General features: G+C 36.5%; 1 protein-coding gene across 1 annotated transcript in view; it reads left to right on the top strand.

Moving 5' to 3' along the window:
* LOC107786396 (protein fluG) overlaps window positions 1–17,346 on the top strand; it is an 84,778-nt gene that overhangs the window by 13,438 nt on the left and 53,994 nt on the right. The window contains exons 3-7 of the mRNA XM_075221677.1: window positions 15,787–15,851; window positions 15,953–16,068; window positions 16,142–16,247; window positions 16,406–16,562; window positions 16,727–16,822. Coding sequence (XP_075077778.1) covers window positions 15,787–15,851; window positions 15,953–16,068; window positions 16,142–16,247; window positions 16,406–16,562; window positions 16,727–16,822 — 540 coding nt within the window. The remainder of the gene's footprint in view (window positions 1–15,786; window positions 15,852–15,952; window positions 16,069–16,141; window positions 16,248–16,405; window positions 16,563–16,726; window positions 16,823–17,346) is intronic.

Genomic DNA, 17,346 nt, shown 5'->3' with positions numbered 1-17,346 from the left:
TTATGCAGTTGAATTGGTAGATATTAAAATGGTAACGTGATGGTAGAACTGACATACTATGTAGCGGTAGAGGAGGAGGTGGTGGAGGTTGTACGCATTGTGATAGATTTGGTGGCTGATTTTGATGCACCACGTGATCAACTAATTCTGTTAGATTCACCATTGACTCCTTCAGACCATTAGCTTCACTTTAAATTTTTTATTACCTCGTTCAAGGACTATACTTCTTAATTTTTGAATTTTAAATCTGAGATCAATTGAAGAGGATTCCAAATTTGCTACTTGCTTCTCCAGCAACATGATGAACAACAGGAAATCAAGAATCGAAACCTGGAACAAATATTCTTGTCACGACCCAAATCTCACCATAGGGATCGTGATGACACCTAATCTTTAAGACTATGTAAGCCAATCACTTAACACATTAAATCAACAAAACATTACATACTAAGACAGAATTTAATATAAAAGCGAAAATAGAGTTAGCACATGCCAAAATGGCAATACCCAAAACATCTTCCCAGAACTAGGTAGTACGAAGTCATGAGCTCTAACCGAATACATACGAAATATACAAAATACAACGCTATTCGAATATAAAATTAACAGTATCAACATAAAGGATGAGACTCATGTCACGCCCCGAACCTTGGCCTGGACGTAATACGGCACCCGGTCCCTGACTACATGTGACCAAGCGAACCAACTAGATTGCTGATTCAACATGTGATATCATAACATATTGAATGCAGAAGATAAACAAACACATGTGGATATACAGAAAGTATGAATGGTATAAATCAAGTGCGGAAATACTAATATAAGTCTGAAACATATTTGTAACCAACATTGCTTAACATGAAAAAACTGCGACTTTGTCTAACAGTTACTCTAGTCTATGAAGTCTCTAATGAAGTTCTGAAAACACTGACTGTCTGTAAATACTGAAAGACCGTAAAGTAATAATAATGCCTCGAAAGAATTGGGGATCACCAAATAGCTGGTACGAGAATCCTAGCACTCTGAATCGTAAACCTGTAAATCATTACCTACATCATGAGATGCAGGCCCCGGGCAAAAGGGATGTTAGTACATTTGAATTGTACTGGTATGTAAAGCAACTGAAAGAAAGAACTGTAAATGCTGAAAGTAAAACTAAACTGATAACTGATAACTGGTAACTGAACAGATAACTGGTAACTGAACTGAATAGAGGAAATAAGGATATGAATACTCCCTCTTTCGAATGATGAACCATTTGCTTATCAAGTATACGTATACATAATTGCGGCCTCAGGCCCAAAGATGCATAAAGCATAAATTACAGCCTAAGGCCCAAATATACATAAAGAATTAACTGCGGCCTTTGGCCCAATGATGCATAAAGCATAAACTGCGGCCTCTGGCCTAATGATGCATAAAGCATAAACTGCAGCCTCTGGCCCAATGATGCATAAAGCATAAACTGCGGCCTCAGGCCGAAATACAGGTATTCAACAATCAGGAACTGAGAATCATATTGCAATACATGATACTGAAATGATGAATCATACAAAGTTACATGATACTAGAATGCTGAATAGGACTAGACTGAGACATGTATTCATGAACTAATTATGAGAACTGAAGCTTCAACTGTTTATGACATGCTGAGTAATATAGACTAAGACTCATGTGCATCAATCATGATTATGCATTGAGATCACAACGTTCGGAATGAAAGTCATTAACGAATTACGAAGCTAGAGAATAGAAGTTCTGCAACTATTTAAGGAACTAAGTTTAATTATATTTCTGAGGCAATTAGTAACATTGTAGAAGAAACGTAGTGTAGGAAGAATCATTAACATTCCGAAACATAGAGAGTTAGCCTTACATACCTTGGATTTCCCCCTTTTAAGCGTATCACAATGTTTGTTACCTCTTTCAACGGTAATGTATGGCAACATATATCAAGAGGAATCAATATTAGCATTAATGCTCATATTTTAGTCACTTAGGCTTTTTATCAAACACTTGGTGAGCATAAAGCTTCATAATTCGCATTAATGGTGTTTCTACACACAACAACCCATTCTCTTAATCCTAGATAATTCTAAAATCTTGAATTGTTATAATCAATATCATTCTTCATCACCCATAAGGTAAACAACAATCAACAACCCAAACCTATAATCGTTCATTCTTTTCTATCAAACCCATCAACTTATATCTCCTGAACTTAGAGTCTATAATCATAAATCCAATGCTATAATCAATTAGAGGGTGAATATATTACCTTTTTGACATTCAATCTTCTTGAATTCGAGTTCTAGGGTTTTTTTTCTCAACAATGATGTCTCAATCGAATATCTAATGATTTGAAGGGTTTACCCATGTTAATAAGGTATTGAAGAATTGAAATTAACTTAGAATCATCATTAGAAATTACCTTGAATGATGGAGGGACCTTGGAGGAAGTTGGGTTTTTGAGAGCTTCTCTTTCTAGAGCAAATTGTCGTGTTTTGGGGTGTGGGGGACGAGGTAGGGCTTTTAAAATGACTTTCCGGGTGCCCCCTATGCATCTAAAGGCCCAACCGCGTACCTGAATGCGCTTCAAAGGCAGTGGCACTGCATAAGTGCGCTTTCGCGCACGGGACAGTTGGGTGCGCACCTGAGCACGCAGACTGTGCATTGTCCAGTAAAACATGCATAGCTATTTTCACAGAGATCCGATCGGGCTCCACAGTATATCATTGTTAAGGTATTTTAAAGGGCTACAACTTTCATGTCTTTAGTTTTATCAAATACCCAACAGATATTCACTGAATGAGGCTAGAATACAGACCTTCCATAAACTTAATCGATTTTATCGAATCTTATGCACATCACTCTCCGTCTTGATTCTAAAATAACTATTTCCACTCATACTTATATCGATAGGACTTCATATGTCTAAAATATCACATTAATACTCATTTAACACGTCCATACCTAATCCGAATTTATGCAATGTTACATTATTTCCCCATTGGGATCATTCGTCCTCGAATGATTATCTTGGTTGTAACTACGGCTAACTCTGGACCTTAAATGGGTCTGATGGAAATATGTGAATACTGAACTATCATGAGCACATGCATACTAAACTGAATGAATACATGACTACCGAAGTACTGAGATACTGAACTGAATGACTACTGCATTGACTGAATACTGAGCTGACTGAATACGAAAAGACATAGAGATTATAATATAAGGTCTAAATGAAAAGGTTAGTTACCTTCAACATTTCTATAAAATACTCGCAAGCTATCATAGCATAACACAAGCCTCACAGGGCATCATAATACGCGTAACATGAAACATATAGGTGAATACTAGTCTGCCATGGATATGTAAATACTAAACTAACATGGATATATGAATACTAAACTGGCATGAATATTTGAGTACTGAAATGACATCAAAATCTGAGTACTAAGCTGGCATGAATATCTGAGTATTGGATTGACATGAGTATCTGAGTACTGAACTGACATGAATATCTAAATACTGGAAACTTGAATGTTATAACCTGACACGTGAAATACTGGGTGTACAGCCGCCAATGCTGGTGGCAACTCTAACTCACAAACTACTTGCCCAATCCTTTGTAGGATCCTATACGACCTGATGTATCTGGGACTGAGCTTTCCTTTCTTCCCAAATATTATAACACCTTTCAAAGGCGAAACTTTCAAATTCTCTTGAATTAACTTGACTTTGTCTATAGCCTGATAGACCAAATTTGGTCCCAACAACTCTGCTTCACCAACTTCGAACAAACCAATTGGTGATCTACATCTTCATCCATACAAAGCTTCGTATGATGCCATCTTGATACTATAATGGTAGTTGTTATTATAAGCAAACTCAATGAGAGGTATGTGATTATCTCAATTACCTTTAAAATCAAGGACATATCCTCAAGTGTCTGAATAGTGCGCTCTGTATGGCCATCTGTCTAAGGATGAAAAACTATGCTGAGGTTTACTCTTGTGCCTAATCCTTTTTGAAAGGTCTTATAAAAGTTCATTGTAAACTGAGCACCATGATCTGAAATGATAGAAAATGGAGTCTCGTGCAATCAGATGATCTCCTGAATATACAACTTGGCATAATCTTATGCTGAATCTATGGTCTTTACTGGCAAGAAGTGCAGTGACTTGGTAAATCGATCTACAATCACCCAATCAAATCATACATTCAAAATGAGCGAGATAATCCTGTTATAAAGTCCATATTTACCATATCCACTCAAGAATATGTGTATTATGTGGTAAAATACTGCCATTTTTGCTGCTCGACTTTCACTTGCTGACAATTCGGACACTTGGCCACAAAGTCTGCGACGTTCTTCTTCATGTCGTTCCACTAATAAATCTCCTTGTCAAACTGAAAGAAAGAACTGTAAATGCTGAAAGTAAAACTAAACTGATAACTGATAACTGGTAACTGAACTGAATAAAGGAAATAAGGATATGAATACTCCCTCTTTCGAATGATGAACCATTTGCTTATCAAGTATACGTATACATAATTGCGGCCTCAGGCCCAAAGATGCATAAAGCATAAATTACGGCCTAAGGCCCAAATATACATAAAGAATTAACTGCGGCCTTTGGCCCAATGATGCATAAAGCATAAACTGCGGCCTCTGGCCCAATGATGCATAAAGCATAAACTGCAGCCTCTGGCCCAATGATGCATAAAGCATAAACTGCGGCCTCAGGCCGAAATACAGGTATTCAACAATCAGGAACTGAGAATCATATTGCAATACATGATACTGAAATGATGAATCATACAAAGTTACATGATACTAGAATGCTGAATAGGACTAGACTGAGACATGTATTCATGAACTAATTATGAGAACTGAAGCTTCAACTGTTTATGACATGCTGAGTAATATAGACTAAGACTCATGTGCATCAATCATGATTATGCATTGAGATCACAACGTTCGGAATGAAAGTCATTAACGAATTACGAAGCTAGAGAATAGAAGTTCTGCAACTATTTAAGGAACTAAGTTTAATTATATTTCTGAGGCAATTAGTAACATTGTAGAAGAAACGTAGTGTAGGAAGAATCATTAACATTCCGAAACATAGAGAGTTAGCCTTACATACCTTGGATTTCCCCCTTTTAAGCGTATCACAATGTTTGTTACCTCTTTCAACGGTAATGTATGGCAACATATATCAAGAGGAATCAATATTAGCATTAATGCTCATATTTTAGTCACTTAGGCTTTTTATCAAACACTTGGTGAGCATAAAGCTTCATAATTCGCATTAATGGTGTTTCTACACACAACAACCCATTCTCTTAATCCTAGATAATTCTAAAATCTTGAATTGTTATAATTAATATCATTCTTCATCACCCATAAGGTAAACAACAATAAACAACCCAAACCTATAATCGTTCATTCTTTTCTATCAAACCCATCAACTTATATCTCCTGAACTTAGAGTCTATAATCATAAATCCAATGCTATAATCAATTAGAGGGTGAATATATTACCTTTTTGACATTCAATCTTCTTGAATTCGAGTTCTAGGGTTTTTTTTCTCAACAATGATGTCTCAATCGAATATCTAATGATTTGAAGGGTTTACCCATGTTAATAAGGTATTGAAGAATTGAAATTAACTTAGAATCATCATTAGAAATTACCTTGAATGATGGAGGGACCTTGGAGGAAGTTGGGTTTTTGAGAGCTTCTCTTTCTAGAGCAAATTGTCGTGTTTTGGGGTGTGGGGGACGAGGTAGGGCTTTTAAAATGACTTTCCGGGTGCCCCCTATGCATCTAAAGGCCCAACCGCGTACCTGAATACGCTTCAAAGGCAGTGGCACTGCATAAGTGCGCTTCCGCGCACGGGACAGTTGGGCGCGCACCTGAGCACGCAGACTGTGCATTGTCCAGTAAAACATGCATAGCTGTTTTCACAGAGATCCGATCGGGCTCCACAATATATCATTGGAAAGGTATTTTAAAGGGCTACAACTTTCATGTCTTTAGTTTTATCAAATACCCAACAGATATTCACTGAATGAGGCTAGAATACAGACCTTCCATAAACTTAATCGATTTTATCGAATCTTATGCACATCACTCTCCGTCTTGATTCTAAAACAACTATTTCCACTCTACTTATATCGATAGGACTTCATATGTCTAAAATATCACATTAATACTCATTTAACACGTCCATACCTAATCCGAATTTATGCAATGTTACATTATTTCCCCATTGGGATCATTCGTCCTCGAATGATTATCTTGGTTGTAACTACGGCTAACTCTGGACCTTAAATGGGTCTGATGGAAATATGTGAATACTGAACTATCATGAGCACATGCATACTAAACTGAATGAATACATGACTACCGAAGTACTGAGATACTGAACTGAATGACTACTGCATTGACTGAATACTGAGCTGACTGAATACGAAAAGACATAGAGATTATAATATAAGGTCTAAATGAAAAGGTTAGTTACCTTCAACATTTCTATAAAATACTCGCAAGCTATCATAGCATAACACAAGCCTCACAGGGCATCATAATGCGCGTAACATGAAACATATAGGTGAATACTAGTCTGCCATGGATATGTAAATACTAAACTAACATGGATATATGAATACTAAACTGGCATGAATATTTGAGTACTGAAATGACATCAAAATCTGAGTACTAAGCTGGCATGAATATCTGAGTATTGGATTGACATGAGTATCTGAGTACTGAACTGACATGAATATCTAAATACTGGAAACTTGAATGTTATAACCTGACACGTGAAATACTGGGTGTACAGCCGCCAATGCTGGTGGCAACTCTAACTCACAAACTACTTGCCCAATCCTTTGTAGGATCCTATACGACCTGATGTATCTGGGACTGAGCTTTCCTTTCTTCCCAAATATTATAACACCTTTCAAAGGCGAAACTTTCAAATTCTCTTGAATTAACTTGACTTTGTCTATAGCCTGATAGACCAAATTTGGTCCCAACAACTCTGCTTCACCAACTTCGAACAAACCAATTGGTGATCTACATCTTCACCCATACAAAGCTTCGTATGATGCCATCTTGATACTATAATGGTAGTTGTTATTATAAGCAAACTCAATGAGAGGTATGTGATTATCTCAATTACCTTTAAAATCAAGGACATATCCTCAAGTGTCTGAATAGTGCGCTCTGTATGGCCATCTGTCTAAGGATGAAAAACTATGCTGAGGTTTACTCTTGTGCCTAATCCTTTTTGAAAGGTCTTATAAAAGTTCATTGTAAACTGAGCACCATGATCTGAAATGATAGAAAATGGAGTCTCGTGCAATCAGATGATCTCCTGAATATACAACTTGGCATAATCTTATGCTGAATCTATGGTCTTTACTGGCAAGAAGTGCAGTGACTTGGTAAATCGATCTACAATCACCCAATCAAATCATACATTCAAAATGAGCGAGATAATCCTGTTATAAAGTCCATATTTACCATATCCACTCAAGAATATGTGTATTATGTGGTAAAATACTGCCATTTTTGCTGCTCGACTTTCACTTGCTGACAATTCGGACACTTGGCCACAAAGTCTGCGACGTTCTTCTTCATGTCGTTCCACTAATAAATCCCTACTTGGCCACTAACAAGTAGGGATCATCAAACTGTTTCTCCTTCACTTCGGCTACTAAGGAGGAGTAAATCCTGTTCTGGACAACAACTCCACCACCTTCAGAGTCTGAACGCCGAACTCTTAGCTTGGATAAGTGGTGAACTTCTTTCATCATAGTTCTCTTGTCTGCCTCAATCATGAATATACTTCCCATACTTGATTATCTTTTTACGGTACTTCCTGAAAACACTTATTTTATTGTTGTGAGCTAAGTCTTTGACCAGTACTTCAAAGATTAGAGTCTCATTCAATGACACTACCCTCGTGATACATAACTGGGCATGCTTTTATAGTTTTTATATCCCATGCTAACTATGCAGGTTTAAATCTCCAATTGAACTTACTTACAATTTTCACATCTCCCCCTTAGACCAAAGATTAAGGTCTTGTACTTGCGAATCCTTCACTTTTGTTGGGATCTGAATAACTTTCCTTATCTTCTGCAATTCTTTGCACTTTACGTTAATGCCGACTCATATTCCGACTTACTTCTGAGCAATCTTTCATACAAGGAAAAACTAAATTACTTACATAAATAGAAAGATAATGTATTCGCAATTATCATATACAATCTTAATGATTTAACTCTGCTCATACTGTCAATCTTGGGGAAACCCCTTTCCGATAACTCTTAAAGGATATTCTTCTGTAGATTGCTCTCTTACTGTCTAGCTGATTTCTTTTTCTTCCACTGTCATTGTACTTCGGGTTTAACTTAAACTCTTTAGGCTCTAACACGTGTTTGGTATTTCAAATTGTTACCCACTAACTAGTATTAACCTTGCTAAGTAAATCTAATCGCACCTATACTATCTCTGCTGAAATTTCTAATTCATTGTATCTATTCAAAACTTACTTACTATTCTTTTACTAACCATTTGCTAGCGTCATGTTTCCTTATTCTGCTTTGAATAATTAAAGTGAATCATAAGGTTGTTCCTAATTTCCCTCACCATCCGACCCTATCTTTTGTTTTGAACTATGTACATGGATCGCACTTAGGGAACATTTCATCTGTCTTAAACGAAATTGGAATATCTAACTCCAAACTTTTTATACACTTCAAAATCATATCAGACTATAAACCTCCAGGGTAAACACTTAGTCACATAACCTAAGGTGGAACTGTCATATCTTTTATCCCACAATAATAGTTGTTTCTTATAGTAACTTACTAACGTGTTACTTTGTAGTTCTGATTTGAATAAATCTGAATAACGTAAAATCATTCCCTAATATTCAATATCGCCTGCTCTCAGTTCTCATTTCGTATATCATATCTTCTTCGTCATATGCATGAGTCGTACGAAAAACACATATTTGGTAATAACAAACGTTTCTAACTCCTAGGTATTTTGACCTTTGTCTTTTTTCTGTCCAAAACTACAGTGATCAATTCTACACCCGCTACGGTTAAATTCTTAACCTGTTACACCGTGGGGGTTTGACATCTAAACAACCATCATCCCATCTGTGGTTCCATTTTCAAGAATTAAAATGAAAATGTTTTGTGAGGTAAAACACATACAGATACACTACCATATACAAACTTGTCCTTCAGAGTATACCATCATCTGATAAATCACTTCCTGCACCATCCGACGAGTCTTGGGTCTTAATCTGGACCTAAAGCATGCGAAGACTTCGCTATAATCACTGTTACTTATTTTGTATTTAGCACCAATATGCATCATTGTATACTCACAAGTCACCAGAATTTGGATACACTGAAAATTGGAGATCTAGTAACTAAATAACTTAATACTGGCTTACTGAATAACTATAAATATGCTAACTAAAAGACTGTATAACTGGTAACTGAGGTAGACTTATAACCAGAAAACATGATAACTGCTTTTGTACTTTCAAATATGGTTATGCTCTAATCTGTACTACTATCCATTACATCCTTTCAAGTCTATTAGTTACCAAACTGTACTCCATAATTATACTCCAATAGGCAATCATCCTCTTTAGAACCTTGGATTTTTTCCTTCCCGTTGCTTAGGCATTTGATACGTCTGGAATTCGATAAGAAGAGAAGGTTACCTATCGCTTTAAGCTTCATGGCACGATCTAGAGTAGAAAGAAATGAAATAATCCTGAATGTCTTGATAGTTAACTGTTTATATGTATGGCCGGCACACACATATAAAGGAAACTCCACTGGACACGACTTCATAAACTCCCTAGGACACTTAAACCTGGCTCTGATACCAAGCTTTATCATACCCCGAACCTGGGCCTGGACGTAACACGGCACCCGATGACTTACTACATGTGACCAAGCGAATCAACTTGCTGGCTAATTCAATATGTGATATCATAACATACTGAATGCGGAAGATAAACTAACACATGTGAATATAGTAAAAGTCTGAATGATATAAATCAAGTGCGGAAATACTAATATAAGTCTGAAATATATATGTAGCCAACATTGCTTAACATGAAAAGTTTGCGACTCTGTCTAACATTTACTCTAGTCTATGAAGCCTCTAATGAAGTTCTGAAAATACTGAAAGATTGTAAAGTAATAATAATTCTCCGAAAGAATTGGGGATCACCAAATAGCTGGTACGAGAATCCTAGCACTCTGAATCGTCAATTTGTAAATCATTACCTACATCGTGAGATGCAGGCCCCGGACAAAAGGGACATCAGTACATTTGAATTATACTAGTATGTAAAGCAAATGAAAGAAAGAACTGTAAATGCTAAAACTAAAACTAAACTGATAACTGAGATCTGATAACTGAACTGAACAAAGGAAGTAAAGATATGAATACTCCCTCTTCTGAATGAAGAACCACCTGTTTATTTTAATAAATTAACTACGGCCTCGGGCCCAATATTTATGTGCACAAGCTGCGGCCTCGGGCCCCAAGTATACATATACATAACTGCGGCCTCAGGGCCAAATATGCATAAAGCATAAACTGCGGCCTCTGGCACAATGATGCATTAAGCATAAACTGTGGCCTCTGGCCCAATGATGCATAAAGCATAAACTGCTGCCTCTGGCCCAATGACGCACAAAGCATAAACTGCGGCCTCGGGCCCAAATATAGGTGTTCAAAATTCAGGAATTTAAAATCAGGAACTGAGAATCATACTGCAATACATGACACTGAAATGATGAATCATACTGAGTTACATGATACTGAAATGCTGGATAGGACTAGATTGAGACATGTATTCATGAACTGATTATGAGAACTGAAGCGTCAATTGTTTATGACATGCTGAGTAATCTAGACTGAGACTCATGGCATCAACATAAGTCTATAATGATTATGCACTGAGCTCACAACTTTCGGAATGAAAGTCATGAACGAATTACGAAGCTAGAGAATAGAAATTCTGTAACTATTTAAGAAACTAAGCTTAATTATATTTCTGAGGCAATTAGTAACGTAGTAGAAGAAACATAGTGTGGGAAAAATCATTAACATTCCCAAACATAGAGAGTTAGCCTCACATACTTTGGCTTTGCCCCTTATAAGCGTATCACAATGTTCGTCCCCTCTTTCAACGGTAATCTATGGCAACATATATCAAGAGGAACCAATATTAGCACTAATGCTCATGTTTTAGTCACTTAGGTATTTTATCAAACACTTGGTGAGTATAAAGCTTCATAGTCCTTATTAATGGTGTTTCTACACCCAACCACCCATTCTCTTGCTCTTAGAAAATTCTAAAATCTCGAATTGTTATAATCAGTATCATTCTTCATCACCCATAAGGTAAACAACACCCTTAATCAATAATCAACAATTAACAATCCAAACTTATAATCGTTCATTCTTTTCTATCAAACCCATCAACTCATATCTCATGAACTTAAAGTCTATAATCATTAATCCAATAATATAATCAATTAGAGGGTGAAGATATTACCTTTTTGACATTCAATTCTCTTGAATTCGAGTTCTAGGGTTTCTTTTCTCAACAATAATGTCTTAATAAAATATCTAATAATTTGAAGGGTTTACCCATATTAATAAGGTGTTGAGGAATTGAAATTAATTTAGAATCATCATTAGAACTTACCTTGGATGATGGAGGGATCTTGGAGGAAGTTGGGTTATTGAGAGCTTCCCTTTCTAGAGAAAATTTGCATGTTTTGGGTTGTGGGAGACGAGGTAGGGCTTTTAAAATGACTTCCCGGGTGCGCCCCACACAGATGAAGGCCCAACCACACACCTGAACGTGCATCAAAGGTAGAGGCACTACCATAAGTGCGATGCCGCGCACGGGACAACTGGGCGTGCACCTAAGCGTGCAGATTGCGCATTGTCCAGTAAATTACGCATAACATTTTACACAGAGATCCGATCGGGCTCCACAATATATCATTGGAAAGGTTTTTAATGGACTACAACTTTCGTGTTTTAAGTTTTCTCAAATTCCTAACAGATATTCACGAAATCAGGCTGGAAGATAGGCATTCCATAAACTTAGTAGATTTTATCGAATCTTATGCACCTCACTCTCCATCTTGATTTTAAAACAACTATTTCCACCCATACCCATCCCGATCGGACTTCACATGTCTAAAATATCATATTAATACTTATTTAACATGTCTATACCTAATCCAGATTTACAAAGTGTTACAACTCCAAGGGTTTGCGATAACATGCAACTCTACCTTGAATCATCACGACCGATGCAAGCTCTTACTTTCAAGATTCATTGCCTCCAACACCTGGATCTGCACAAAAATATACAGAAGTGTAGTATGAGTACATCATATTCTGTACCCAATAAGTATCAAAATTAATCTCGGTGGAGTAATGACGAGGTTCGACTCATATGATACTTACTAATCATGGAAAACGTGAACAATATATCAATTACTGACAACAGAATATGCAACGAAAAGCAATATCATCAATCTTGTTAGAACATGTGATAATAACTCAATGTAGAAGAATCTAACTTCGACAACAAATCATCAAATAGAGGTAGAGGCTAATTGCATGTCAAATTAAACCAGCAACTCATAAAAATACAAGACGGTATTTAAGGAAGCATGTATAAGATCAAAATACCAATCCTGTTTTATCACATGCACATCATCAAAAGAAACACCCCCAAATCATCACATAACATCATCAACAATGCCACTCTTATTTCATCGCATGTGCAATAACAACAAATGTCACCCTTATTTTATCACATGCGCATATCAACACCTTATTCGCCACATGGGAAACCCGAACAAATGTCACCCTTATTTCGCCCCTGCGCATCACAATAATCAAAATCGCACAGCAAAGAGCTTGTGCCAACACCCAAATAATCCGCTTAATATGTCCACATGTACCACAATTATCACAAAGAGATATGCCAAATTTTCGTCAAAGATCTCATAACTTATCAACATAGTGCATAAGAACATGGAAATAACATAAAAATACGGATGGGTGTTCAACATAATAAGCATGACAACGGTTAACTCAATTGTAGCAATCATATTCATGTAGTCACAAAGTGATTAAGCACGTTTTATATAAAATACATCCTCAAATTAAGGCATATTAATAGCCTAAGGTCTAATTCGGTTATAAGCCACACATAGTACCCTGTGCATACGCTCGTCACCTCATGTACACGTTATTATTTTACATAACACGAATAACAATTAAGGCCAAATTCTAAGGAGTGTTTCCCCTACACAATGTTAGGCAAGATACTTACATCAAACAAGCCAATTCAATACTCCAAAAATGCCTTTCCTTTAAAAAACCACCTCCTCCTGGATCATATCTAGCCAAAAATGACTCGATAACATCAAACAAAGCTAAAGGAATCAATTCCAAATAATAAAATCTCAATATTTACACAATTTTTGAAAAGTCAACAAAATTCAATCACGGGCCTACACAGTCAAAATACGAGTATAAGGGAATATCCTGACTACCCATAATCCCACGAGTCTAAATATGTGATTAGTTTTCAAAATCGAGTCCAAATCGACTCTCAAATCCTAAATTTTTATTTTTCAAACTATAGTAAAAAGTTCCTTTCAAATTCCATGATTTTGGTGTAAAAGTCCATAAGAAATCAAGATAAAATATCAAAATCGAGTGAAAATCGTTTATCCAATGGTGTTGTATGAAAATTCTCTTCAAAAATCGCCCCTCACCCAGTCTAGAGTTAAAAAATATGATAAAATGGTCTAAGTCCCAAAATACCAGTTATTAACTAACTGCAGATGTCGCATTTGCGCCCAGAGGTTCGCAAATGCGACCTCCGCAAATGCGACATTGGGATCGCAAATGCGATCCTATACTTCACAATTGTGAAATCCCCATGTTGCCTACCAACGTTGTAAATACGACTATCTACCTCGCAAATGCGAGGTTACCTTTGGTAGTCATTGTAATTGGGTGTCCGCAATTACAACCCATCGCAAATACGAGCATACCTTCACAAATGTGAGGTTGCAGCACCAACAATCTAAAGCTCCACCAAACTACTCCGAAATGAATTTAAAACACACCGGAGCTCCTTGGGACCAATACTAAACATTCACACAAGTACATAAATCTCACACGAACTCGCTCGCAAGCTCAGAACATCAAAATAACATACAAAACCACGAATCTAACACCAAAATGCATCATGCAAGCTTTGAAGCTCAAGAACTTCAATATTCACAATCAAGCGTCTGATTCCTACCAAACCAACTCATGTGACCAAACTTTGCACACAAGTTTTAAATGACAAAATAGACCTATTCTAAGTCCCAGAACAACAGTCCGACCCGATAGCCACAAATTCAACCCATGGTCAAACTTATGAAATTTTTGAACCTTCAAATTGTCAACTTTTGGCAAAAAGAGCCAAATCATCCTAAGAACCTCCAAATCCAAATTTTGACGTATGCCTAAGTCCAAAATTACCATACAAACCTATTGAAGCTTCAAAATACCATTCCGGGGCCGTTTATACAAAAGTTAAATCTCGGTCAACTCTTATAACTTAAGCTTCCAACTTGAAACTGAGTGTTTCAATTCACTCCAAAACTCCCGAACCCAAACCAACTATCCCCACAAGTCACTAAACAACAAATACACATACATGGAGCATCAGATGAGGAAATAGGGGCTTAAATACACCAAAAGATCGGTAGAGTCTTTACAGTCCTGATACCAAATTGATGCACTTTCAAGGTTTCGTATCTCTCAAATACAAAGAAGGGAGCAAAACAAAAGCACCCCATTAGCGAAACTAGCGAAAGCGTTCTTCAAACTCACATGAGGAGAATGTAAGATGAAAATAACCTTCAGCATATTGAGCCCTTTAAATATACCTTACAATGAATAAAATTTATGAGGTTAAGGAAAACTAATCCTAATTACTAGAATAAGAACAAGGTTAAGAAAAACCTATCCTAACTAAAATAGGAAAAAAAATTCTAATAGGAATAGGATACCAACTAATAATCCTAATTGACTAGAACTACAAATATAAATATATAATCCTACTAAAACAAGAATCAAATTACTATGAAATAATAAATAAGAAATCTTAATGTTTAAGGAAAAGAAATCATAATCTTGATGGATTCTAAGATTTCTTAGATTCTTGGCCTTCTTGATCTTGCATCAAATAGGCACTCAAAAAGATGAAAAGTGGAAGCACACTATTCTTTGGAGATGAAAACAACTTTTGCTTCTCCTCTACACTTCTTTTTCTCAGTATCCGTTCCGCACGCGCTTCGCGAATTTGTAGGCCGCATGCATAAAGAGCTAGGATATGATATCATATCCATGTAAAACAGTTGCTGCTACCACAATTCATCGTCCTATTGTTTTACAAAGACAAATAATGAAGGCTCTTTTACGTCTAATGCTTTTTTTGGGGGGGGGGGGGTTGGAGTAATTGGATCATTCAACAGTGGTTTTTCTAACTATTGATTTCATGCATTAGGGGGTGAAATTAAGCTCATTCTTTTGGCATGAATATCTCCAAAATATTCTTCCTTTGTTATCTCCTTCTCCTTTGTTAGATTTGTTAATATCTTTCTCTTCTCCTTTTCTATTGCAGGGTTCAAAGGGAACATCGTGGACACTGGGATCATTCATGGAGATTTTCACTAAGGAGTTGAAGTCATATCCTTTAGAATATTAGTCAATAATATAAAACATAGAATATGTTTCTTTTTATGCATGAAGAATTAAGTTTCCAAAAGGTTTTCCTGATTGTTGCATACAGAAGCTAAAAATATTGTTGCCTTTAAAAGTATTGTCGCATATCGTAGTGGCCTTGCTATTAATATAGAAGTCACTGTTAAGGAGGCAGAGGAGGGCCTGAATGACATTTTATGTGGTGAGCCTTGCAATATTTGAGGTTGTAATCCACCATGATTGAGATGTAATTCTGATAGTTTCTGCATTTCCAGCTGGGAAGCCTGTTCGAGTCTCAAATAAGAGCTTCGTTGATTATATCTTCATGAATGCTTTGGAGGTGGCTCAAAATTATGACTTGCCAATGCAGATTGACACAGGGTAAAAAAAAAAAAATTGTTTTGGAGTAGATAGTTTGACCTAATTTTCTTTCTAGCTTCCTCTATTTGAGAAAGTGAATACTCTTTGAGGTTCCTGTTACTACATGTTATTTTTCTTATTCAAGATAGTGAATGATAAAATAGTTTTTCCAATTACAGTTTTGGGGACAAGGACTTGGATCTGAGGCCAGCCAATCCCCTGAATCTTCGCAATCTTCTTGAGGATAAGAGATTCACTAAGAATCGATTAGTGCTTTTGCACGCATCATTCCCTTTCTTAAAGGAAGCTTCATATCTGTCTTCAGTGTACCCTCAAGTAAGATCTTCTCTATCTAAACTTATTACGTAACGTGCATGTAGCGGACACAACCTTAATTTACTTGGGTATAATCTGGTGTTACCTGCATGCCTCATTGGAGAGTTCGAAGATTATCGTATATTTTTTAGTGTCCCTAACATGGTAAATATCTGGTTTTACAGGTCTATCTTGATTTTGGGTTGACTATTCCTAAATTTAGCTTCCATGGGATGGTATCCTCGGTTAAAGAAATTCTAGAGCTTGCTCCTATGAATAAGGTCATTTGTCTACTTAATGATACATGAAAATATGGCTGAATTAATATGTTGACATACGCTTAACTTTGTCAAAAAAAATTCCTTTAGACATCTTTTCCAAGAGTCTGACCTATTGAACACACGACTAACATTGAACAAGACTTCTCTGTTGTTTTGTAAAAATGATCAAGAGGAGCAAATGAGTATTTTGCTTGTCTAAAGTGGCTTCTAGATCTGTTGTGTTGTAAAAATCGCTTTGAAGAACAAAACCAAGAAAATCATGCGCAAAAGAAGCAGAAAAGAGTTCCTCATACTTATAATTCGAACCACTGTACTTAGCTATAAAGGAAGAATTAAATATAAGAAGAAACAGAAGCAAATGGGTTTCTGGATGTTAAAGGATAAGAACAGATTGATGGGAAAGTGGCAGTAAATATAGTCAGAGTTTGATCAGAAGTCTCAATTGTAGAATTTCTGTGGTACACAGATAGGCTTCTCTGGTGATAAGTTCCTTTTCCCAAATCAATACCCATTTTGGCCTAGCT

The sequence above is a fragment of the Nicotiana tabacum genome, chromosome 9, assembly GCF_000715075.1.
Source record: "Nicotiana tabacum cultivar K326 chromosome 9, ASM71507v2, whole genome shotgun sequence".
Taxonomy (NCBI): domain Eukaryota; kingdom Viridiplantae; phylum Streptophyta; class Magnoliopsida; order Solanales; family Solanaceae; genus Nicotiana; species Nicotiana tabacum.
The sequence above is the reverse complement of the archived record's forward strand: the minus strand, read 5'-3'. Positions and strand labels throughout refer to the sequence as shown.